The 26274-nt window shown below is 36.6% G+C and overlaps 1 protein-coding gene across 2 annotated transcripts in view; it reads right to left on the minus strand.

The window, feature by feature from the left end:
- LRRC49 (leucine rich repeat containing 49) overlaps positions 1–26274 on the minus strand; it is a 167171-nt gene that overhangs the window by 58970 nt on the left and 81927 nt on the right. For both annotated transcript variants that reach the window (XM_036095171.2, XM_036095173.2), the window contains one exon: positions 6689–6836. In XM_036095171.2, the coding sequence (XP_035951064.1) occupies positions 6689–6836 (148 nt within the window). The remainder of the gene's footprint in view (positions 1–6688; positions 6837–26274) is intronic.

Here is a 26274-nt window from a genome sequence, read left to right on the forward strand (position 1 = left end):
CTGTCTCAGACTGCTCCAATTTTTGGAGGGCAAATTGTAAACAAGGTCATATTAAGCCAACTGATGTGCGTCTGAAGTGAAAACTTTATAAATTGTGAAATTGTGTCTATTTCAGAATTCTGAGAATAGTGTCTGTGTTAGCAAAATACTGCCTTAGAAATTAAAAGGAAAAAATCCTGCCCATCCTAGAATTGTCTATACAATGTCTATTCTCTATTCTACAATTGTCTATACACTGTCTATTCTCTTTTTTTTATGGACAGTTGTGAAGATATGTGAAGACCACTGTAATATCTTCCTTATGTCTTCTCCTCTGTCAATGAATCGTGCCAGGTTCTCTGGAAATACTCCAGTTTGTTGTCACCCCTCTAACACTAATAGTCCAGGTGTAATCTGACCATCGAAGAAAAAAATGGCGACTACCGTGTCTATTTTTCTGAATTCTCTATTCGATAAATGATATTCTTTTAAACCATATAACTTCTAACAATCACATCTCACAATTAACTCAATCTGAACTTAATTTGCTAAGTCCCATCTCACATAAATCTGCATTTGTGCTGAGAATTGTTTGTTGTCATGGAGTCAAGTTCAGGATTTTCAATGTATCTATTTTTATCTTGCTAAATTCTGCTTGTTTTTCTACACTAGAGGTCAGCAAATTTTTTCTATAAAGGGCCAGATAGTAAATATTTGGGCTTCGTGAGTCACAAAAGATCTCTATCACATGTTGTTTTTCTTTTCTTTACTTTCTTAATACAATGCTTTATTTTTATTTTTATTTTTTTTAAAGATTTTATTTATTTGACAGAGAGGCACAACGAGAGAGAGGGAACACAAGCAGGGGGAGTGGGACAGGGAGAAGCAGGCTTCCCGCGGAGCAGGGAGCCTGATGCGGGGCTCGATCCCAGGACCCTGGGATCATGACCTGAGCCGAAGGCAGACGCTTAACGACTGAGCCACCCAGGCGCCCCTTAATACAATGCTTTAAAAATATATAAACCATTCTTCTCTTGTTCAAAAACAGTCTGCAGGATGGATTTGGCCCACAGGCTACAGTTTGCCAAACCTTGCTGTAGATTATTGAGCTACTTTGGGATTCTGTTTTGATTAACCAGTATATCAGCATCTCCAAGTTCTCCAGTTCCTGTCAATCACATACTTTATCAGAATAACAGAAATATTCTCATTCAATCATTAACAAAAATGTTGAATCAAAGGGTCCCAAGGAAAAAGCCTCAAGGCATGCCAGTACAGATTCTTCTACAGGCTGGCATTAATCCATTACTTCCTGTGCCGTAGGGACGCTCGAATCACAAATTCACTTCACTATGTTGTCATACATCTTACTCAGAGCAGTATCATAAAAGACTTTGTCAAAAGCTTTGCTTAAATACCCAAACACTATCTCTAACACTCCTCTGAGAAGGCTTATTTACAAAAGCTAAAATAGAAAATTAATTTTGTCGGGCATGAATTGTTTTTAGTGAACTAATGCTGCCTCCTAGTGACCAATCCCCTCAGTACTCACAGCTCTTCTAATAATCCAATTTCGAGTTCCTTCATACTCGGCATCAAGTTTACTGTCACGATTTGTGAAATTTTTATTCTTTCCTTCTATGATAAAAAGACAGATTAGTTCATCTTACCTTGCAGGTACTCTACTATTCTACACTGCTTCTCCGATAAAACTTTCAAAGGTCTAGCCATTTATTCACTACGTTTATTCAGTGCTGTAGATCAAAGACTGGCAAACTCCAGTCCACAGGCCAAATCCAGTCTGTCACCTATTTTTGTAAATAAAGTTTTATTGGAACAGAGCCATGCGCATTCATTTATGTAGTGTCTATGCCTTCTTTCACACTACAGTGAGTTCAGTAGTTTTCAATAGACCGTATGGCCCCCAAAGCCTAAAATATTTACTATCAGACCCTTTACAGATAAAGTTTGCCAACCCCTGCTCTAGATCAAACTTCTCTGTTCACCTATCCTAGGCTTCACTTTCCTCATCTTAATATTTATTTCTACTCTTTACAGACTAAAAGCCATTCTTAACAGAGATAACAAAAGCAAAACGGGAACTGAGGCCATCGACTTCTATTCTCTCTTGGCCTCATATTATCTTTTGCCATTCCTCCGGATCAGTGCCCACCCCACTCCCCCCACCGAAGCTCTCACTCTAACTCATCTCCCTGCTTCTCATCTCGCCCATCCTATCCTCCCCAATTCATCCCCTGGGCTGCTACCGAGATAGGCAATTTTTTTAATAGGCAAATATAATTTAACCACCTTAAACTCTTAGGGCTTCCTATTATGCCCAAGACAAAAGCGAAACTCTTCATTATGACAAAATGCCCTTCATGGCCTAGGCCTTGCCTGTCAGACACCCTTTGTCCTGCTACTCTCCTCCATGTATACTCAGTGCTCAGCCATGTTGAACTGCTATCAGTTGCTATATTCCCTTCCTTACCTCTCTCTGCATTTTGCATGCCTTCATTCTCCCTGGAACACTCTCCACAGATATATCTTCCTTCTTTTGAACCACTCTTCAAGCCCCAGTCAAGTATTTTCTCCTTTGGAACTTTTCCTATTTCTCTGGTAGACGTAGGGGCGCTTTACCCTTCAATTTTTTAAAAAATATTTTTATTTATTTATTTGAGAGAGAGACAGGGATAGCGAGAGAGAGCACACGAGTGGGGAGGAGAGGGAGAAGCAGGCTCCCCAGTGAGCAGGGAGCCCGACGCGGGGCTCGATCCCAGGACCCCAGGATCATGACCTGAGCCGAAGGCAGACGCTTGACTGACTGAGACCCCCAGGCGCCCCTTTACCCTTCAGTGTTGCTGTGCTGTGCCTATGTACATGCACACATGTGTGTGAGCGTATATACAAAAATATACATATCTATCAATCGATCTTCTCTAGCTTGGCATTTTGCATGATAACCTGTCTGCACTAGACAGTGAGTAACTTGAGGGCACGAATGAATTATGATTCTGATCTTGTCAGCTCTAATGTCTAATATAGATCCTACTATAGGAACTTTTCAGTTCAACGTGCCTAAGAATGCTCAGGAATTTTTTCATGGTGCTTCTAAGTCAAAAGAAATGTGTTAATAGCTCTGTTTACTCAGTAGTTAGTAAACAACTTATTAAGTGTTCATGTTCTAGCAACTTAGTAGCCATTTGAAAAAAATAATGATACACGTAAATTCAAAGAAAAAAATATACCTACCATTCTTAAAGAACCACAATTGCTTACCAATGAAATCTGTATAACTGTAGGACATTACACTACTTCTCAAGTACACTCTCAATCTCTCTCTCTTAAGTAAGTAAATAAATAAATAAAGTCTTAAAAAAAAAAAGCCTACTGAGAAAAAAGGTATGCTGTTTCAACAGTAAAGTTACTAAAAAGTCATAAATAAAAGGTAAGACTAAATACTATGAGTCCATACTGATATGAATAAATGAATAAACCAAAATTTTTATGAGGAATGGGATTACAAAGGGAAAGAGAATAACTTCACATGGAGAAGGCTGGTAGACATCATCTTAATTATGGTGGCCAACATCAATAAAGGGATAAATAGAATACCATACCACTTGATAGGATGAAATGAGAAAAATCAAAATCATTTCTGTGATATTTATGCAAAAGTCTATAAAAATTGATCGTGAGGAAACATCAAAAAGTCTGAATTGAGGGTCCTTCCAGAAACTGCCCTGTAATCTTCATAAATGTTAGAGTCAAGACTTGAGAAACTGTTCCTGAAAAATAGTGATGAGGGAGACCTGACAACCAAAGGCACCATATGTAATACATATTTCCAAACCAGATTGTTTCGCTACACAGAAATTATTGACATAATTGGTAAAATTTGAGAGTGGTGTGAGAATTAGACACTAGTAATTATTCAGTGTTTACTTCCTAATTTTGTTGGTTATATTGTGTTTATATAGGAGAATGTCTTTGCTTGCAGAACACACACACTAAAGTGTTCAGGATTGTTAGGTAATCTAATCAGCAGCTTACCCTCAAATAGTTCAAGAAAAAAAAGGTTTTGCTAGTGTACTTACAACTGTTCTGTAACTCTGAAATTGTTTCCATTAATTCTAGAAAATGGAAACTTTGAACCTATAATGACAAAAAGTAAATCAGTGGTTGCCTGGGCATGGAGATTGGGTGGGGAGGGGTGGAAAGGAGGGATAACAAAGGAGCATGAGGAAACTTTTTTGGGTAGTGGATTATGAAAAAGCTTGACTATGGTGATGTTTCACAGGTGATATACATGTTGAAATTTATCAACTTGTACAGTTAACATGTGCAATTAATTTTATGCCCATTATACCTCAAGTAAAGCTTTTAGTAAGACATTAATTTTTTTTTAAATTTCTCAAATTAAACTGTGAAGAAGCAGATGTACAATCCCGCTCTGTGTTTAGCAGAACAGCTGGCCTTGCTCCCATCGCAGGTGATTTTCTCTCATTTCTCACCAGGCAAACACTCATGGAATGTACAAAGACAACGATTATATATAGCATCATTCTCCTTTATTTCAGGCATGAAAGTAGATAAACTTCACTCAATTAAGACTTTAATGAACATTACTACATTCTCAGCACTGTGTGAGACAGGGAAGGAAAGGAAATAAACATGTATAGGATATCTGTATATATATCAGGCAAGGAAGAAGAATGGCTTCTGACCTTAAGGATTGTATACATCAGCTGGGTAGGCAAGACTGACATATAAGTTCACTGTGAGAAACATAATATATAATTAAGTACTAATTTATATAAATGAGTTAGCTTCATTTCTTACCCCACCCATTTCAACCTCACCAGGAAGAGTAATTGTTAAGTACCAAAGATGCTTAATTAAGAAACACATGGAGGGACGTGTGGGTGGCTCAGTCAGTTAAGTGTCTGTCTTTGGTTCAGGTCATGATCCCAGGGTCCTGGGATCGAGCCCCGCATCGGGCTCCCTGCTCAGTGGGGAGTCTGCCTCTCCCTCTGCCTGCCGCCCCCCCTGCTTGTGCTCTCTCTCTCTGACAAATAAATAAATAAAATCTTTGGGGAAAAAAAGAAACACATGGAGATAAGGGTGAAAGTATGAAACCGTGTTTACAGGATAGATTTGAACAAGCTGAGGACAAAGAACTGTATCTCCATGCTGGAACAAAAAGAGGCAGAGCCCCCAGAAGACCCCTGGCATTAACGAATTCATCAACACTTGTAACTATCTGCTGGTCACCTGAGATGTCCATGATATTGCTGAGACAGAAATGTAAAATGCACACATTGTGAAAATGGCTATAGGCAATGAGTCAATTGGTAATTGAATAAACTTAGCTGACCACTCAGAATCCACATCAAAATTAGCAGAGTCTAGAAGTCACAAAACAAGTGGAGGCTTAGGATATTTTTCTAGCTCTGAGATTATCAAACTGAGATCATTAATAGATGATATCTGAGATAGTAAAATGTTCAAATAAATCTGATATATGCAATGAAAACTAAGGCAAATTTCTTTATTACAGAACTTCTAAAAGCCTATAATATGCAAATGTGCACTGTACACCTAAAAGGTGCATATATAGCATTTTGCTTAGATCAGGAGTCATATTAAAACATCAAAGTATAGAACATACCTAACATGCAGATAGAATGAATAAAAAGGAGCTATTTTGAGAGGTATGGCATCAATAACAAGCACAACAGCTCCATGCGATGCTTCCTATGAACCTCATGCTGTTCTAAGGTTTAGTGTTTTATTTTATCTTGACAACAACCCTGACATAATTATGACCCCCCCGCCCCCCATTACTTTGAGGAAAATGAGATACAGAAAGGTTAAATTGCCAAAGGTCATTTGGCTAGAAAATGGTCAAGCCAGGATTGAGACTCAAGCAGTCTGGCTTTGGCACCCATGTTCTGAAACATTACATTACATAACTTAATGAATGCCATTCTTACTCATCCATTCCAAGATAAATTTTTAGTTGGGTATTAACCAGAATAAAAAACAATCATGATAATTAATTTAAATAAAACAACTGTGGTGATTAAACAATCATGATGACTAATTATTAGTTAAAAAAAAAAACCTGTTAAAAAGGAAACCACAGACCCAAAATGGCATCACTTAAGTTAAGGCCACAAGCCAGTAAACCAAGACTTACAACCTAACCTAACTGTAGTTTAGACGCCCCCAGAAATGTAATCTGTAACCAGTCAACCTGTGAATTTCCTGGTCAGGACTAGGAAATTTACTGATAGGCCCCTTCCCTTCCCTTTAGAAAGGTGACCTTGCCTAAAACAATGGATCCTTTGCTAATAATTTCCCTTTTTCCACTCCCTCTCTACCTTTAAAAACCTTCCTTTTTCTGTAGTCATTGAGAGCTCCCCTCCACTTGCTAGACGGGATGCTGCCCAATTTATGAATTGATTAATAAAGCCAATTAGATCTTTTAAATTTACTCAGTCAAATTTTTTGTTATTTAACAGCCCTGAATGAAATTGGGAATAAGGGACAGGTGGTAAAAAATTTGTAATTGTAATTATGAATTGTATAGTCATGATAATCCATAGTTTATTAAAACTAAGAAGCATTTCTAGCAAAGAATATGCACCCAGTCTCTTAATCCACAGTAAAGACAATATGGTAAGCACTTCAAAAGAGTTCTCACCGTGACTCTCTTCATATCTAGCTGGCGCAGCTGCATCATATTCTGAAGGATAGTGTGTTTGTACCATGACTCTTGAGCTATTGGATTGCCATCAAAAGTGATGTCTGAGAGAGAAGAAGAGTCAGCAAGGCAGCAAACACTTTCAAAACTGTAGGAGAGACAGAAACCACTGGATTATTGTGAGACCTTCCAATAGTACTTCCATTTATTTAATATACATTATTATTTTAGAATAGTTTTAGATTTACAGAAAAATTAAGATAGTACAGAGTTCCCATATACTCTGCACCCAGTTTTCCCTATTATTAACATCTTGTAGTAGTATTGTACATTTTTTTTACAATTAATTTACAATTATTTACAAATAATTTACAATTCATTCATTCATTCCTTACTTTCTGGCACTATAAGATTCTCTAGACTCATATTATTTCCTACCCCAGTCGTAGAATCAAACATTTCTCCAAGGAGTCATGGTTCCTTTTATTGGAGAATGGTACTGGAACCAAAGATCTGGTGGCTAGGTATACTTTTCGCCACTGGGGTGTCATTTTTTTCATGTCTTCTGCTGACAAAGCAAGGAAATATATGTGTGCATACTAACCTGTGTGTATACATATTATCTGTAATATGTAACGTCTATGTCTATAGTAAGCTAAACATGAGTTCACATTGATGTTCCCCAACTCTAATCTGTTATCAAAAGGATCACTCTAGCCTCTTTCCCTTGCTTATCTGTAACTTCCTCCTCCAACAAGGAGCAATCTCTCACCAGCTCTCATCCATTTACTTAATTGTTCAATTCTAGAACATATGCATAGTGGTATCAGAATTTTCAACCTGAATCCCCATGGGAAACAACTTTATGAAGTATAACCGTTATGTGTAATTCCTTTAGCATTTAGTCTTACACATTCATTTCAAAGTTACTTAGGTCAGCACCTCCCCTCCCGCCACCCCTTTCAACAAGGCTGTTTCATACAGTTGAAATACACTTAGCTTCTCTTGTCATAGTCTATATTCATTCCTTCCTGGAATCCTCTAACCTCTTAAATATTTTAATTTGCATACATTAAGGTTCACTCTGTGCTTTAAAGTTCTGTGGGTTTTGACAAATGCATAAGTATCATACAGAATAGCTCCATGACCCTAAACAATCCTATTCAACCCTCCTCCTCTCTCCCTCAATCTCTGGCAACCACTCATCTTTTTACTGTCTTTATAGTTTTGCCTTTTCCAGAATGCCATATAGCTGGAATCATACAGAATATAGCCTTTTCACACTGACTTCTGTCACTTTGCAATATGCATTTAAGGTTCTGCCATGTCTTTTTGTGTTTTCAGAGAGCACACGCTCTCTCTCTTTTATCACTGAGTAATATTCCATTGTCTGGATGTACCACAGTCTGTTTACCCATTCACCTACTGAAGACATCTTGGTTGCTTCCAGATTTTAGTGATTATGAATAATGTTGCTATAAATATTTATCTGCAGGTTTTTGTGTGAACATAAATTTTCAACTCAAACTGGGTAAATACTTAAGATTGCAATTGCTGGATTATATTGTAAGACTAAGTTTAGCTTTGTGAGAAACTGCCAAACTGTCTTCCAACGTGGCTGTAACATCTTGCATTCCTACCAGCTCCACATTCTCATGAGCATTTGGTATTTGTCAGGTTTTTTTTTTTTTATATCAGTCATTCCAATAGGTGTGTAGTGGTGTCTCATTATTTTAAAATGCAATTCCCTAATGTCAAAGGATGTTGAACGTTTTTTTCATATGCATATTTGCCATCTGTATATCTTCTTTGCATTTATAGTTCTTCTGCCCATTTTTTAATTGAGTTGCTTCCTTCTTTTTGAGCTTGTGCTCATCATGACAAGGGCATTCCTTAACCCTCCCCTACCTCCCTTCCCCTCTGGAAACCATCAGTTTGTTCTCTATAGTTAAAAGTCTATTTTGGGGGCACCTGGGTGGCTCAGTTGGTTAAGCGACTGCCTTCGGCTCAGGTCATGATCCTGGAGTCCCAGGATCGAGTCCCACATCGGGCTCCCTGCTCAGCAGGGAGTCTGCTTCTCCCTCTGACCCTCCTCCCTCTCATGCTGTCTCTCATTCTCTCTCTCGCAAATAAAATCTTAAAAAAAAAAAAAAGTCTATTTTTGGTTTGCCTCTCTTTTTTTCCCTTTACTCATTTATTTTGTTTCTTAAATTCCACATAAGACTGAAATCATATGGTATTTGTCTTTCTCTGACTGACATTTCATTGAGCATAATACTCTCTACCTCCATCCATGTCATTGCAAATGGCAAGATTTCCTTCTTTTTTATGGCTAATATTCCATTGTGTGTGTATACATATATATATATATATATATGTATACACACACACACACATCTTTTTTATCCACTCATCAATCAATGGACACTTGCGTTGCTTCCAAATCTTGGCTATCGTAAATAATGCTGCTATAAATATAGGGGTGCATGTATCCCTTTGCTTTAGCGTTTTTGCATCCTTTGGGTAAATATATAGTAGTGCAATTGCTGAATCATAAGGTAGTTCTATTTTTAACTTTCTGAGGAATCTTCATACTGTTTTCCATAGTGGCTACACCAATTTGGACTCCCACCAACAGTGTACAAGGGTTCTTTTTTCTCCACATCCCTAACAACACCTGTTGTTTTTGTGTTGTTGAATTTTTGTATATCATGGATATATATAAAAATATACCTATATACATATAATTTAACAGATATAAGATTTGTGAATATCTCTCCTAGTCTGTGACTTGTCTTTTCACTTTCTTAATAGTGCCTTTCACAGGGCAGAAGTTCTTAATTTTAATGATGCCCAACTTATCAATTTTCTCTTTCATGTACCATGGTCTTGGTGTTATATTTAAAAATTCATCACCAAACCCAAGAATGCCTAGATTTTCTCCTAAATTTTCTTCTAAAAGTTCTATAGCTTTGTGTCTTATATTTAATCTACAATCCATTTTGAGTAAATTTTATAAAAGGTATAAAGTCTATGTCTAGATTCTTAATGTGAATATCCAATTTTTCCAGTATCATCTTGAAAAGACTACCCTTTCTCTATTGAATTGTCTTTGCTCCTCTGTCAAAGATTACTTGACTATATTTGTGTGAATCTGTTTCTAGGCCCTCTATTCTTTTCCATTGATATATATGTCTACTCTTTCACCACTACTACACTGTCTTGATTACTGTACCTTAACAGTTAAGTTTTGAAATAGGTTAGTGTGAGTCCTCCAATTGTGTTCCTCAGTATTGTGTTGCTATTGTAGGTCTTAGCTTTCACATACAAACCTTAGAATCCATTCGTTGAGATCAACTTGCTGGGATTTTGTTTGGGACTTCATAAAAATTGAGGTATAATTGACATACACTATATTAATTTCAAGTATATAACATAATAATTCAATATTTATATAGATTGTGAAATGACCACCACAATATGTCTAGTATAACACCCATCTCCACACAGTTACAAAATTTTTTCACAGAATTTTTTTCTTGTGTAAGAACTTTTAACTACTCTCTTAGCAATTTTCAAATATGCAACACAGTATTATTAATAATAGTCGATATGCTATACATTACATTCCCATGACTAATTTATTTTATAACTGAAAGTTTTATCTTTTGACTTCCTTCATCCATTTCACTCCCTGCCAGCCCGTGCCTCTGGCAACCACCAATCTGTTAACTGTATGTATTAGCTTGTTTTGCTTTTTTTGTTGTTGGTTTTTGTTTTTGTCTTTAGATTCCACATATAAGTAAAATCATATGGTATTTGTTTTTCTCTGTCTGACTTACTCCACTTAGCATAATGCCCCAAAGTCCATCCATATAGTCGCAAATGGCAAGATTTCATTCTTTTTTATGGCTGAATAATATATATCCATTACATATATCTCTATCTATCTACCTATTCATCTATCCAGCTATCCATCCTACATTTTCTTTATCCATTCATCTGTCCATTGACACTTTTTTTTTTTAAGGGGGAGAAAGTGCACAAGTGGTGGGGAGGGGCAGAGGGAGAGAGAGAATCTTAAGCAGGCTCCGTGCCCAGCGTGGAGCCTGACGTAGGGCTCGATTTTACAATCCTGAGATCATGACCTGAGCCAAAATCAAGAGTGAGACGTTTAACCAACTGAGCCACCCAAGCGCCCCTGTCCATGGACACTTAGTTTCCAAATCTTGGCTACTATAAATAATGCTGCAATGAACATACAGATATCTTTTCAAGTTAGTGCTTTCATTTTCTTTGGATAAATACCCAGAAGTGGAATTACTCAATCATATGGTAGTTCCATTTTTAATTTTTTGAAGACTTTCCATTTTTAAAGGGAATACTCATTTTTCTAAATAATACCCCAGAGCAGGTTAGTAAAAATCATTTATATTAGAATCATCCTCATTCAATGACTATTCAAATAACTAATGTAGGGCGCCTGGGTGGCTCAGATGGTTAAGCATCTGCCTTTGGCTCAGGTCATGATCCCAGAGTCCTGGGATCGAGTCCCGCATCGGGCTCCCTGCTCCTTGGGAGCCTGCTTCTCTCTCTCTCTCTCTCTCTCTCTCATGAATAAATAAATAAATAAATAATCTTAAAAAAAAATAACTAATGTAAACATTTAGACCTAAAAATACTTTCTTTACTAAGGCACTATATTGAATATCTCTTCTTCCTGTTTTAAGAAAAGCTAGAGGATACAGAATATTTATGGTATAAAAAATAAATAATATGTTGGCAATTAAGGTCAAGGCAAGGTCTATAGCAAGAATAAAGTTCATTATTTTTTTATTGTCACATTTAAATATGTCTTCCATGTTTCCTCTCACTCAAGGTAAAAAGATCCTCTCCTATCAATTATTTTACCTTAGAGATTATTTTTACCATCTAATAGGTATATCTCACAATTCATACACTTGTTATGGTTTTTGAGACATGTTTAGATAATTATGGGAAGACATTTTCCCCCAGTTTTACTGAGAAATAATTGACATACATCATTATATAAGTCTAAGGCATACAGCATAATGCTTAGATTTATATGTATTGTAAAATGATGACAATAATAGGTTCAGCTAACATCCATTTATCTCATATAGACACAATAACAAAGAAAAGAAAGGACAAAAAAGAGAAGAAAAAATTTCCTCCTGGTGATGAGAACTCATAGCATTTTCTTTCTTTTTTCTTTTTTTTTTTCTTAAGTAGGCCCCATGCCCAGCATGGAGCCCAACATGGGGCTAGAACTCACAACCCTGAGATCAAGACCTGGAGATCAAGCGTCAGAAGTTTAACCAAGTAAGTCATCCAGGTACTCCCACAGCATTTACTCTCTTAACAACTTTCCTATGTATCATACAGCAGTGTTAGCTGTGATCATCATATAATACTTTACATCCCTAGTACTGATTTATCTTTTTTTTTAAGATTTATTTATTTAGGGCGCCTGGGTGGCTCAGTCGTTAAGCGTCTGCCTTCGGCTCAGGTCATGATCCCAGGGTCCTGGGATCGAGTCCCACATCGGGCTCCCTGCTCAGCGGGAAGCCTGCTTCTCCCTCTCCCACTCCCCCTGCTTGTGTTCCTGCTCTCGCTGTCTCTCTCTCTCTGTCAAATAAATAAATAAAATCTTTAAAAAAAAAAAAAAGATTTATTTATTTATTTTACAGAGAGAGAGAGGATGAGAGAATCCATGTGTGGGGGGAGGGGCAGAGAAAGAGAATCTTCAAGCCGACTCTGTGCTGAGCGTGAAGCCTAACATGGGGCTTAGTCCCACGACTCATGAGATCATGACCTGAGAAGAACCAGGAGTCAGACACTTAACCGACTGAGCCACTCAGGTGCCCCGGTACCAATTTATCTAATAACTGGAAGTTTGGACCTTTTGACCACCTTCTTCCAATTCCCCCTCCACCTCTAGTAACCACAAGTCCGATCTCTTTTTCTGTGAGCTTGGTTTTTGTTTTTGCTTTTAGATTCCACATATAGATGAGATCATACAGTACCTATCAATCTTTCTCTGTCTGACTTATTTCAATTAGCATAATGCTTCAGGGTCCATCCATGTGGTCATGAATGGTAGGATTTCCTTACTTCTTATGGCTGAATAATATTCAGGTATATATATTCATGTATGTATATAAACCATAACTTCTTTATCCATTCATCCATCTATGGAACACTTGTTTCCATGGCTTGGCTATTGTAATAATGTTGCTGTGAACAGGGCAGTGCAGATATCTTTTAAGTTAGAGTTTTCATTTCCTCTGGGTATATTCCAAGAGGTGAAATAGCTGGATCATATGATAGCTCTGTTTTTAATTTTCTGAAGATCCTCCATACTGTTTTCCATAGTGGTCGTATGAATTTACAATCCCACCAACAGTGCACAGGGTTCCCTTTTCTCCACATCCGTACCAGCATTTGTTATCTCTTGTCTTTTTGATGATGGTCATTCTAACAAGCATGAGGTGATAACTCATTATGGTTTTAATTTGCATTTCCCTAATGACTAATGATGTTGAGCATCTTTTCATATACCTGTTGGCCTTTTGTATATCTTCTTTGAAGAAATGTCTATTCAGGTCCTTTGCCCATTTTTAAATTGGGTTATATGTTTTTTTGCTATTGAGCTGTATGTGTTCTTTATATATTTGAGATATTAAGCCTTTATCAGATAAGTGGTTTACAAATATTTTTCCCATTGCATAGGTTATCTTTTCACTTTGTTGATGGTTTCTTTTGCTGATGCTAAAAAGAAGCTTTTTAGTTCGATGCAGTACTACTTGCTTATTTTTTATTTTGTTGCTTTTGCTTTAGGTGTCATATTTTAACACAGGGCTTGAACTCACAATCCTGAGATCAAGAGTTGGACGCTTAACCAACTGAGCCATCCAGGTGCCCCCCAGATCTTGCATTTAAGTTTTTAATCCATTTTGAGTTAATTTTTGTGAGTGGTGTAAGATAGGAGTCCAGTTTCATTCTTTTACATGTGAGTATCTAATTTTCCCAGTACCATTTATTGAAGAGGCTGTCTTTTCTCCATTGAGTAATCTTGGCTCCCTTGTCAAATATAAGCTGACCTGTTATACTTAGGTTTATTTCTGAGCTCTTAATTCTATTCCATTGGTCGAATTGTCTGTTTTTATTCTAGTACCATACTGTTTTGATGACTATGGCTTTATAGTGGAGCTTGAAATCAGGAAATGTGATGCCTTCTGTTTTGTTATTCTTTCTCAGGATTTCTCTGGCTATTTCAGGGTTCTTTTGTGGTTCTAGATAAATTTTAGGACTGTTTTTTGACTTCTGTAAAAAATACTACTGGAATATTGATAGGGAATGCACTGAATCTATATATGGCTTTTGGTAGTATTGACATTTGAACAGTATCAACTGGGAAGGCATTTTTAAAAGGCCAGTGAATACAGGTGAAAATGAGAGTTCATTAACTTAAAATTAACAATCACTACAAGCATAAATAAACTTGAACAAACATTGTAATTTTTCCCACCTAGCATTAACAAAATTATTTCTTCCCATCAATATAAGATATCTCAGAATAGTTTCTGGTGTTTAAAGGATGTTTAAAAAATGCTTCTCTTCTTCCCTGACAGTTGTTTCCATAAAGCTAAAATCAAATAAAGATGCTTCTGATAATTTCAAAACTGAAACACAAGGCAAATTTGTTTTTCTTCTACAGTGTTAAGTGAATGAAGTCATCATCTTCCATCCACAAATCTGCTTCTCTATGTATATTTCTTATCTGATAAATAATGTCACCACCAAGTCAGTTGCTAAGGAACAATCTCTTACTCAGAAATTGATGCCTGAGAATGCAAACTGGGAAGAGTCATCAAGGGATTTTAAGCAAGGGAGGGGGGTTCTAATAGGATTAGAATAATTAGTAATTATTAGAATAATTAGTAACATTATGGGAGGTATAAAGGAAAGAAATGAGTTAAGAGCAAAAAACTAATTAGAGATTGCAATAAGTAGAGGTAAAAAAGGAGAAAGGGTCTAACACATCAAAAACTAAGGTAGAAGCCATGAGAATAAAGAAGAGAGGATAGGTTCTGTGGAAGCCAGGATGTAGCATGTACAGAAACTAGTACTTCTTTGAATGTGAGGAAGAGAGGCTCTAGAATAACACCCAGGTTTCTCTCTTGGGTTAATGATTGGGTGGTGGTTACAAGGACATATACTTTGTCAAAATTCCTTAAAGTCTACACTTAAAATGGGTGTTTTTTATTACATGTAAATTATATATCAGTATATCAATTTACAAATAAAAAAATAAAAAATTTAAATATACAAAAAAATACATATTTGACAGATCATCTTTTCATGTATCAGGTCTCTTTTATCTGGAACAGTATGTTATAATGGTGACCCATGGCTGTGAGGACATGTTTCAAAAAAGCTCTCAATAAGTTTTCCTCCAACTACCACAGGATAGGATACTAAGTTCAAACTTTAAGAAATTAAGTAATGTGAAAAGGAGAGGCAACAGAGCCAGGAGAGGCAAGAGAACTCTTCTATGCTGAAGAGCATTTTTCTTCAATGGCCCAGCATATCTAAACAGAATTAAACTGTAAGGTTCTTGAGGGCTAAAAATGTGCTGTGAACACTATCCCAAAACCTAACATAGTGCCTAGCATCTAGTTAAGTATGGGATAAAGTTTTGGTGAATGAATGAAAGAATATGATAAATGGACATGATTTCAAAAGGCTTATCCTTGATATAAAAATTAATAAATAATTTTTCTTACATTAGTCTTAGAATTATTTAAGAGATATCACGCTATCAGGAATCATTATGATCTGATATCTGTCACTAATCAGGTAAGTGTACTGAAAAGGGAAATAATATGTCCAGAAGCATAGAGAGGCTGGAAAACTTCATTTTATTGTAGGTAAATCCTGATTTTGTTATTTACTTATTTTTTTAAGATTTTATTTATTTGAGAGAGAGAGAGCACAAGCAGGGGGAGTGGCAGAGGGAGAGGGAGAAGCAGCTCCCCCCACCCAGCAGAGAGCCCACCATGGGGCTTGATCTCAGGACTCCGAGATCATGATCTGAGCCAAAGGCAGATGCTTAACCGACTGAGCCACCTAGGCGTCCCTATTGTTATTTAATATTTATTTACAAGTTGGGCTGCAGAGAGTCTATGATTTATTTCTTTTTTTTTTTTTTAAGATTTATTTATTTAGGGGCACCTGGGTGGCTCAGTCGGTTAAGCGTCTGGCTTTGGCTCAAGTCATGGTCCCAGGGTCCTGGGATCGAGCCCCACATCGGGCTCCCTGATCAGCGGGGAGCCTCCTTCTTCCTCTGCCTACTTGTGTGCTCTCTCTCTCTCTCTGACAAGTAAATAAAATATTTTTTAAAAAAGATTTATTTATTTTAGAGAGGAAGTGTGAGTGGGGGGGGGGTGCAGAGGGAAAGGGAAAGAGAGAATCCTGAGCAGACTCTGAGCTGAGCACAGAGCCTGATGTGGGGCTCAATCCCACCACCCTGAGATCATGACTTGAGCCAAAACCAAGAGTCGGATGCTCAGCTGACTGAGCCACCGAGGTGCCTATGAGTCTATGATTTATTTCTTACTGCAAGCATAATTTTAAACTAAAATGACTGTAACTTTTCCTAGCCCTAACGCTCAAGTATTCCTTTGGGGAACGTAATTAGTCCAATAATTACCAAATGGGCAGTGTTAAACACAAAACTACACAGTATCTTCACTGAATTAAAATATAAAGCACATTAGTGAATATAGAAGAAAATCCTATGTCCAGGGAATGTAGTCATTATGAAGTACTTCAGAGATCTAGAAGACCTGCTGATGCCCACCTGGTCTATGTCTATAATTCAAACACAACCAAAGAGGCACCAGGAGTAGGAAAATCATTACAATCTTTAGCAGGTACTGTCCTGGCAACCCTTTCCAGGTCAGCTGCTAGCACTGATATTCAGACTAAAGTCTTTATGCTTTGAATAGTTTTATTAAAGTAAAAATAAATCCGTATTTGATCCAGAAGATTCCTCACAAAATTTCATTTCCATATGCAAGGCATTTGACCAATAAACATGCCATACATTCCTAGAAATGCAATGACAAAGTACATATGATTTTAAAGACATTCTCTAATCAAATGAAAGAAGACTCGTTAAGTACAAATCCAGGCTAATGAAGGGTTACATCGTACCTAACCAAAGAAGATCAAAATCACGTTGTAAAACAAAAACACCTGGAAATAGGACAGTAAGTACAGTGAAGTACTACTGGCTTCTAAGAACAGTCTCTTTCTTTTTAAGAATACTCAGTTGCTTGCCTCTTCTGAGTACCAAAAATGGAAAAGCTTGGGTCCAAAGGCTGACATTTAATTCATAAGTTGTCTTTAATCTTTTTCCAGATTACTCATGCATTTGTTCTTTCCCTAGTGGTCTCCTCCCAATGTCACATCTGCTTCCTATCTGCTAAAGAACCTACAGAGGAACAATGTGTCCCTACTGACCAAAACTCACATTTCAAAAGGAAAAGAACATATTTCAGTCCATTTTGCTTACTTAATAAAATACAGAGAAAATAAAATTCCCATATATGCATGTATACCACATAGATATTTAACTAACAATCCCCAAATATCAGTCAAATTTCTCCAATTAGAAAGTTCTCCAAAAAGTAAGTTAGATACTTTAGAAAAAGGGTTTTACTCTTTCATACCATTAAAGTACCATATACTCTGAAATAATCTTAACAAAACCTCACTTATTTTATATTGATCAGTGAAAATTTTACTGTATAGTTACTATGTATCTAGCAGGCTGAAATGAAATGGAACAGTAGAATAAATCAAGTGTTCTCAAAAGAACTAAAATATACACAACTGACAATATAAAATACCTAGAAAAATGTACAATAACCTATAATTAAGGATTAAAGAATGAAGCACAGTTCAAGAAAAGAGCACATAATGAAGGTGTTTGTCTGTCTGAAAGAATGAAGTTTGTGGGCTGAGGCTCTTGCTAAAAACAACTAAAAATGCTACATAAGATATGCTTTAAAAATCTTCTCAAGTACATCTATGACCTGCTAAAAAAAAAAATGAGAAATACACAGGTTTAAAAAAAAAAAAAAAAGTAAAGGTGGGAACCCTAAGAGGTAACCAGAATGTTGAAACTAACCTTTTTGCTGTGAGGGCATTTATTGAACCCAATGAACTTGAACTTTGGTTCATACAATCTTCAAAGCTGGGGAACAGAAGAGAAATCCCAGGGGCTACCCAAGTTGGAGAGTCTAACTGGAGACTTATCCATAAGTCTGAGACCCAAGGACTAGACTTTCAATATAGAGTTAATTAGTTATAAACTTTCCTACCCACTACCCGAGATATATAGCCCATCTCAAAACCTGGGGCTAGGAAGGGGAGGAAAATTCTTCCCTGATTACTTGTAACCACAAACCACAATTTGCAGCCTGAATCCACACTAAATGGGTGGTCTAAAATATTTTAAGAGAACTGATATTTTGAAGACATCTAAGGCTGGTTATGCCTATAGGCATCTGACAGAAACAAATGAAACTCCTTCATGGAGGAACCTACCTTCATACAAGACCCCAAAGAATTTCTAAAGATAAAGTACCAAAAAATATATAGCTCATAGTTCAAAAGGAAATAAAACACTCTGATTGACAGCCAGCAGAAACAATAGGTGACATAGATTGGCTAAGACTTTTTCACATAATTGGATTATGAAACATAGGATATAAAAATATTATATGGGCGCCTGGGTGGCTCAGTTGTTAAGCGTCTGCCTTCGGCTCAGGTCATGATCCCAGGGTCCTGGGATCGAGCCCCACATCGGGCTCCCTGCTCGGCAGGAAGCCTGCTTCTCCCTCTCCCACTCTCCCTGCTTGTATTCCTGCTCTCGCTATTTCTCTCTCTCTGTCAAATAAATAAATAAATAAATAAATCTTAAAAAACAAAACAAAAACATAAAAACATTATATTTCAAGAAATAAAAACAGGTTGGGACACCTGGGTGTCTCAGTGGGCTGCTAAGCTTCTGACTCTTGATTTCGGCTCAGGTCATAGTCTCAGTGTCATGAGATTCAGCCCCGAGTGGGGCTCTGCACCCAGAGTCTGCTTGAGATTCTCTCCCTCCCTCTCCTTCTGCCCCTCCCCCCCACTAGCACTCTTTCTCTCTCTCTCTAAATAATAAATAAAATCTTAAAAAAAGAAAGAAAAACAGGTTTGAAAATACAAGTAAACTCCAAGAAGATCTGAAAAGACACAGAACTTCCACAGACTAGAAAAATATTTTAAAAATTAAAACAGAAAAAGTCAAAGGCAGTCAATGGAAATAAAAGGAATTAAGCATTTACATGCCTTTCCTGCATAAACTGTTCTTCAGGGTAATCAAAAAGTCAATCAAAGTTTTCTTTATAGAAGAAATACAGCTTAAAAAGATGAGGAATGATGGACTATCACCATTTTGTAATCCCTAAAGAAATAGCGGATCCAGACAATGATCATCAATGACTGCTAAAATACTGAAAAGATGATGGGGGACTTTATTAAAAATGGAAAAGGTGAACAACAGGTGAACCCAATAATGAGTTTTGGCATTACAGTAAGCAAAACTAGCACACATTGTTTTCCCTCCATTTACAATTCTTTCACTTTCTTGTTTCTCTCTTTTGGTGCTCCTTAACAAATAATTATCTATTTTGATACTTGTTAAGTAATGTTAGTTACTTAGTCACTAAAATTATTTTTAGTACATGATGGTAGTAGGGGTTCTTAGAAACAAGATGGTTTTAAAGAATGTAAAGACACTTTCTAATAAATAAGCCATTATTTTTTGTCATGAAGCAAAAATATGGCTGAAACAATTAAAAAAAATTTTACATACATGAAAAAATCTCCAAATTTCCCTTGGGAAAAGTATTAGAATAGTTAAACGCACTTGTCACAGTGTTTAAAAGATTTTAAGAAGCTAAAGTGATACCACAGAGAAATAAATAGAAGACTATGGCTATAGACAGAAACAAAAAGAAAGCGAAAAGAAGGAGGTAGAGACATAAAGAATTAAAGAGAATAGAGAAAAATTTAAACTGTGTGTTTAGGCATCTTTTGCTGCAACAATGCCCTTGACAACAATTCAACAAGGAGAGTATCTATTATGTCTGTATGCACCTGGCTGACAAAAGACACCAGCACAGAACTGAGTGTTTCAGAATTGTAGGTGACAATTCTATTAGCTTTCTTTATTACCTTATTCATTTTCTAGCAGTAAAAAGAATAAAGCAACATGGCTTCAGTCTCAGGAGATTCATAATGACTCTTATTACCAAGAGTAGATTTCAAGTCATGGTAATATTCTTATAATGCTAATTTGTGACACTGAAGCCAAATTTAAAGTGGCAACAAAGTTCTTGATGATATATTTCCTCTTATGAACTGACATGTGAATACAAATAAGTCTCCTCAAATTTATAGAAGAAAAAGAGAAGGATTCTTTGCAGTTTCAAAGTGTGATAACAATTCTAAAAAGCATGCTCATCTTAACCACTTTCAACATTTATACTAATTGTTTAAAAATTACACTGTCTCTAAAGCAAGCCAAATAACATTCCCATGTGCAAAGAGATCTAAGTACTGTACTGTATGGGTAAGAAGTTTTCTGGGAAAACAACAACAGACTGATGTAGCATTTGCCAATTTCCATGGTGTAAATATTCCCAACATAGCCGATTTCAAGCTACCAAGACGATGTTGCTGAATTGAAAAGATGCACCTAAGTTGGTCTAGTGAGCCACACAAGCTGGCTCCAGCATACCACTGCAGACCAAATTCCTCTTTTACAGTTAATGGAAGGATAGTTATTATTCTATCATGAAATAATTTTGTTATTAATAGAGGAATAGAGGAACTTCCTTCTACTGATGATTTTACAGTATTTTTTGAACGTTTTATCAGATGTACTATACATACAAAAAAGTCTACAAATCATAAGTGTACAATGTGATGACTTTGTACAAACTGAACATACCCATGTAAATAGTCTCCAGATTAAGAAACAAAATATTACCCTAATGGGGAGTAGAATACCTGACCCCAAAATACATAACCTTTGGAATGTGGATTATTTTGAGCTGAAGGCAATCAAGACTCAGCAAATTTAAGAGAAACTTTTACTGTTCCCTTAACTACCTAAAAGAATTTAGCTAGGAAGCCTGGATCAGAAAGACAGCCTTATCAGAGATAACTCTTTATCTGAAAGACCTATATATATGGCAGGACAAACGTCTAATTACCAAACATCTGCTCTTCTTATCATCCTGTGAATCATCCTCCTCCCCTTTGAAGTCCCACGCCCCTATCCCATTCTTCAGCTCAGGATGGCATATTAAACCTCAACTTGCCCTTGGGCCTCATATTTACATGGGGCTCCTATACATATGTAATTAAATTTGTTTTTCTCCTGTTAATCTGTCATATGTCAATTTCATTATTAAACCAGCCAAAGAACCTAGCAGGGTAGAAAGGAAATTTTTCCTCCCCTACAGTTGGTGACCATGAAGGGACCTTCACTGGCTGGACATTGCTTGCTTCAAGATACTGTAGCTGAGAGATGCTGGGACCTCTGACAAAAGCCATTATAAAGTAAGAATTCTTACTATATCAGTCTCCTGGATTTCTGCCCAGGATCTGATGGAAGCGAGAGTGGGGAGAGCCCTTTCCATTTTCTAAATTAGCACATTAGCAGGAGAAAACATTTGTGGAACTTATTCCTTGGCTATAGCAACTCCAGTAAAGATTTGGTATGAGCACTGCTGATTATGTTATCATCATAATTCCAGTTATTATCTCAAGATGTGAGCCACAAAAATAAACACATTTCCTTATCAATTTCATTATAATGAATTTCATCAGATCTTTAACAATGGGCATTTTAAAGGTTTTTGTCATTTACAGATTATTATTGTTTTACTCTGATGCTTTGCAAAAGCGTTCAAGTTTTTTGTCATTTACAGATAATTATTGTTTTACTCTGATGCTTTGCAAAAGCGTTCCTTCAAAAGTACTTCATTTTTTTTTAAAGATTTTTTATTTATTTGACAGAGAGAGACACAGTGAGAGAGGGAACACAAGCAGGGGGAGTGGGAGAGGGAGAAGCAGGCTTCCCGCCGAGTAGGGAGCCTGATGCGGGGCTCAATCCCAGAACCCTGGGATCATGACCTGAGCCGAAGGCAGATGCTTAACGACTGAGCCAACCAGGAGCCCCTTAAAGTACTTCATTTTCAAAGAGATTCAAGGAAAGGACTTTTGATATGTACAGATTTCTGATAACTTTAAGATCATAAAACTGAACTGGGTAACAATTTACAGAACTAATGGAAAAACTGGATTCAAGTAGAATAAGAATTAATAACATGAGACTGAATGAGCTGAGGAGGATGACTAATAATTTTTATGATTTTTTTCATTGAGACATTGCTGGTTCTTTTATGTTTTGTTTTTTCAGGTTTAAGGAAACCTTTGTTTTCTCTTAAGCTATCAAAAATTTCAGTAAGATATACCTTTGTGAACAAAGATGAAACAATTACGTTTTCTCCCTATCTGATCATTCCAGAATTGGGAAATTTAGTATTCTTATTTTCATGCCAATATAGTTAATTGCATAAATTCAGTAAGAATCTATTCCCCTTGTAATAGGACACAACTGGAAACATTGGTTATATTGCCAAGGCTTTGGCTGGAATATCATATTTGAGAATGTGCATAGAATCAGATATGCCAGACAGCTTTAAGGAACTAAGGTTGACTTTATGGAGCCAATAAAACTCCTTGGAAAAATTGGCCCGGTACCTTGCTTACAGGGTTCCCAGCAGTCTCACTAGGTGAGAAAAGAAGGCCACTTCCTGGCAAGCTTAGAAACCTCAGGATATTTTGGGGACCTCACGAGGAGAGGAACTCACCCAAATCTAAAGGTATTGCACACAAAGTCTGATGGTGAGACCCTGGTTTGGCTTCTTAGCCTCACAAGGCTTTTAAAAAGACAATCTGAGATTCCTTATGAAAAGTTCCAAAAGAACAGATTAAAAGATTCTACATGATCCATCATTCTTTCTGCACTTTATATGTAAAGAATAAGGCCAAGTTTATTGAAACTAGGTTTCAACAAATTATTCTTATTGAAGTTATCTCTGACATGAGTATGACTGTAGAGAGAAAAATTATGTTTCAGTGATACACCTTTCTGGATAGTAGTTTCTAACACTGTTAATTGTCTTTGAAGTTTTGTTTTCTACTGGTAAACTGGACTAGAACCTGAATTTTTTAGTTTCCTCCAATATTTGGCTGTAACTCTCCAAACTAACATTTCCAACTTTTCTCCCACCCTTCTGACTTGGAATCACTAACTAAAACTGCTCTTTTTCTGAAGCCATGTAAACTAAAGCTGGACAATTTGATATAAACTTCAGAGAAATCACCCCAACAGTACATATATGGACAATCTTCATGCCTGTTGCTATACCACTCAGAAAGATCACCAGGGACGTTCAAACTACAAATCAGGAAAATCTATCAGATTGCCACCACCTGCCCTTACTAAACATCTAGAGATGTTTGCTTTGAGCCAAACTCTACATATCTTCTTGACAAGCTGCCTTCAGAATCGCAGAAACTGGGATTATAATCTGCTCCAATCATTAACAATTGTTTTTCTTTTGTTTCCATAGCAATGCCTCTTACTACATACCTGATTGCTTGAACCACAGACCTAAATTTGGGAGCCCACATGCACAGTTGCCTTCTGAATGGAGACACAATTGTCTAACTGAATTAACCTACTCTCAAGACTAAGGGACTGGTTCAACAAAATGGACCAATCTACCAATTCAGCTTCTGGACTGTGAAACTTCTTGGGGAAGTTTCAAAAGTGGGACTGAAGAGGAGCAGAATACATGACTCCAAAATATGCCACTTTGGTGTGTGGATTATTCTGAGCTGAAGGCAATTAAGACCCACAAAATCCAAGAAAAACTTGTACCTTTCCCTTAACTACCTAAAAGAACTTAGATAGGGGGCCTGGCTCAGAAAGAGCTATTACCAGAGAAAATTTTTTTACTGAAACATCTATATCTATATGTATGGCATACATATCTATACGTATGGCAGGGCAAACATCTAATTACCAAACATCTGCTCTTCTTATCGTCCTGTGAATCATCCTCCTCCCCTTTGAAGCCCCACGCCCCATCCCATTCCTTAGCTCAGGATGGCGTATAAGCCTCTACTGCTCAATTTGCCCTCGGGTCTCATATTTGCATGGGGCTCCTGTACATATATAATTAAACTTGTTTTTCTCCTGTTAATCTGTCTTATCTCAATGTAATTATTAAACCAGCCAAAGATACTAGAAAAGCAGAAAGAAAATTCTTCCTCCCCCATAACTCACACCTTGATGCCCCCGCCCCTGTGTCCCCTTACAGCTATTACTCCTCCCCAAGGTAAGTACTATCCTGATTCTAACTATAGATAAGGTTTGCCTCTCTACTAACTTTATGTAAATTAAATCTTTCATATGCACTTATTTGAGTCTGGCTTCCTATGCTTCACATATGTTTTGAGATTCATCCATATTACATGTAGCTGTAGCTTAAGGACTCTCACTGCCGGGTAGTACTCCATTAAACTCCCTTTCCCTATTCTACTGTGGGAGGACAATTTGGATTGTTTGTATTTGAGGTTATTCTAAATAGCACAACTAAGAACATTCAGGTGAACATGTTAAGCATTTCTGGGGAGTTTATACCTAGGAGTGGCATTGCTGAGTCATAAGGTATGGTATTACGTTTGACTTAATAGACACTTCCAGAGCTTTACAAAATGATTTACTGATTTACACCCTCACTGGCAGGTATAGGAGCTCTAGTGGCTTCACATCTTCACCAATACTTTTTATCTAAATGTTATACATCTCCAAATTGTATAATCTTGTCCTATTTTAAAATATTAATTCCTCCACATTTCAGTAGCTTCTAATACTGACTGGGCATCAAAATCATTTGTGGAGCTTATTATAAAACACAAATACCTAGAACCCATCCATATCTAAATCAAAATTGCTAGGGGCAGGGTCATGGTTATATTATTCTAATAGTTCTATAAATGACTGTAATGCAGAGTCAGGTTTGAGACCACTGATGTAAACTTCATATACCCTTAAAGATTTCTAATGTGAGCCTTACAATTCCTCACTAATATTAAGAAATAAATATTAACATTCACAGTTCTAAGAAGAAAGATGTTTTCTCCAAGGTCACATTGTGATAAACCAGCCCATGTTCACAAACATAATATGTACAAAAATGTGTACTGCCCCATTGCTTGTAATAACAAAAAATGATAAACTGTCTAAACAACCATCAATAAGGGGCTCGTAAAATAAATTAAAATTAATCCATACAGTGAAATGGAAAGTAGCCATTAAAAAGAATGAGATATACATATAAGGCTGGTATTCACCTGGTATAACTCACTGTATTACAAGTTAAAATTCTGAAATACTTCCATGCCAGTTGGTAAAGGCCACTGCCCTCAAGTTGCCTTACCTGACACTCCCCATTATCCCTGAACCTCTGTTGTTTTGGCAGCAAAAAGATTAACCCTTGGCACAGCAGGAGCCTTGAGACCCAGTTTGGCATTTATTCTGACTGAACAGTACCCATGCTATACTGGTTAAAATTTCTGAATCAGTACACTATCCTTGCTATAGTATACCATGCTATACTTGTGACATTTTTTACATTATCCCCTTCTACAGGTACTAACATGGAAAAATAGCTACAGTACCTTGCTAACTAAAAGAGCAAGGTGAGGAAGAATCTAGAAAGCATGATTCTATATTTGCAAAAATATTATTCATGTGTCAATGGTATTGGCACAGAAACAAAAATCTGGTAGAATCCTTCCTTAGTAAGTTCTCACCAAACTCTTAACAGAGTTGTGCTTCTGAAATTGAGCCTGGGGGTTGTGGGATGGCACGTTCACTTTTTACTTTACACATGTTTGTCTTTGCTATAACAAACATGGAATGAAATAATAACAGTGTTTTTTTCTTTAAATAAAACCTTACCTCATCCTGTAATTATGCAATAAAAATCTTAACTGTGGAATGAGATTCCATCAGCAGCCTTCTCCCTAGCTATTCCTTTCTGCCTTCCTTTTTTTCCCTCTTTATTATAAAATACATAATCATTAAGAAAATCTGGAAAAGTGTAAGACCAAAATGAAACAATGTGACATTTCTTCTAAAGATATACTTGTTTATATATTTTTTAACAAAATGTGGATCATGTTATATAAAATAACTTTGTATACTGCTTCCTTTACATTTTACCAACACTTTTCATGTCACTAATTATTTCCATATTATTATTTTTAATAAGTGCCTAATATTTCAATATTTGGGGAATATTCTTATTTACTTAACTTGCTGAATTCTATCATCTGTGGGAGGAATCTACTATATTAAA

The sequence above is a fragment of the Halichoerus grypus genome, chromosome 8 (genome assembly GCF_964656455.1).
Source record: "Halichoerus grypus chromosome 8, mHalGry1.hap1.1, whole genome shotgun sequence".
Lineage (NCBI taxonomy): Eukaryota > Metazoa > Chordata > Mammalia > Carnivora > Phocidae > Halichoerus > Halichoerus grypus.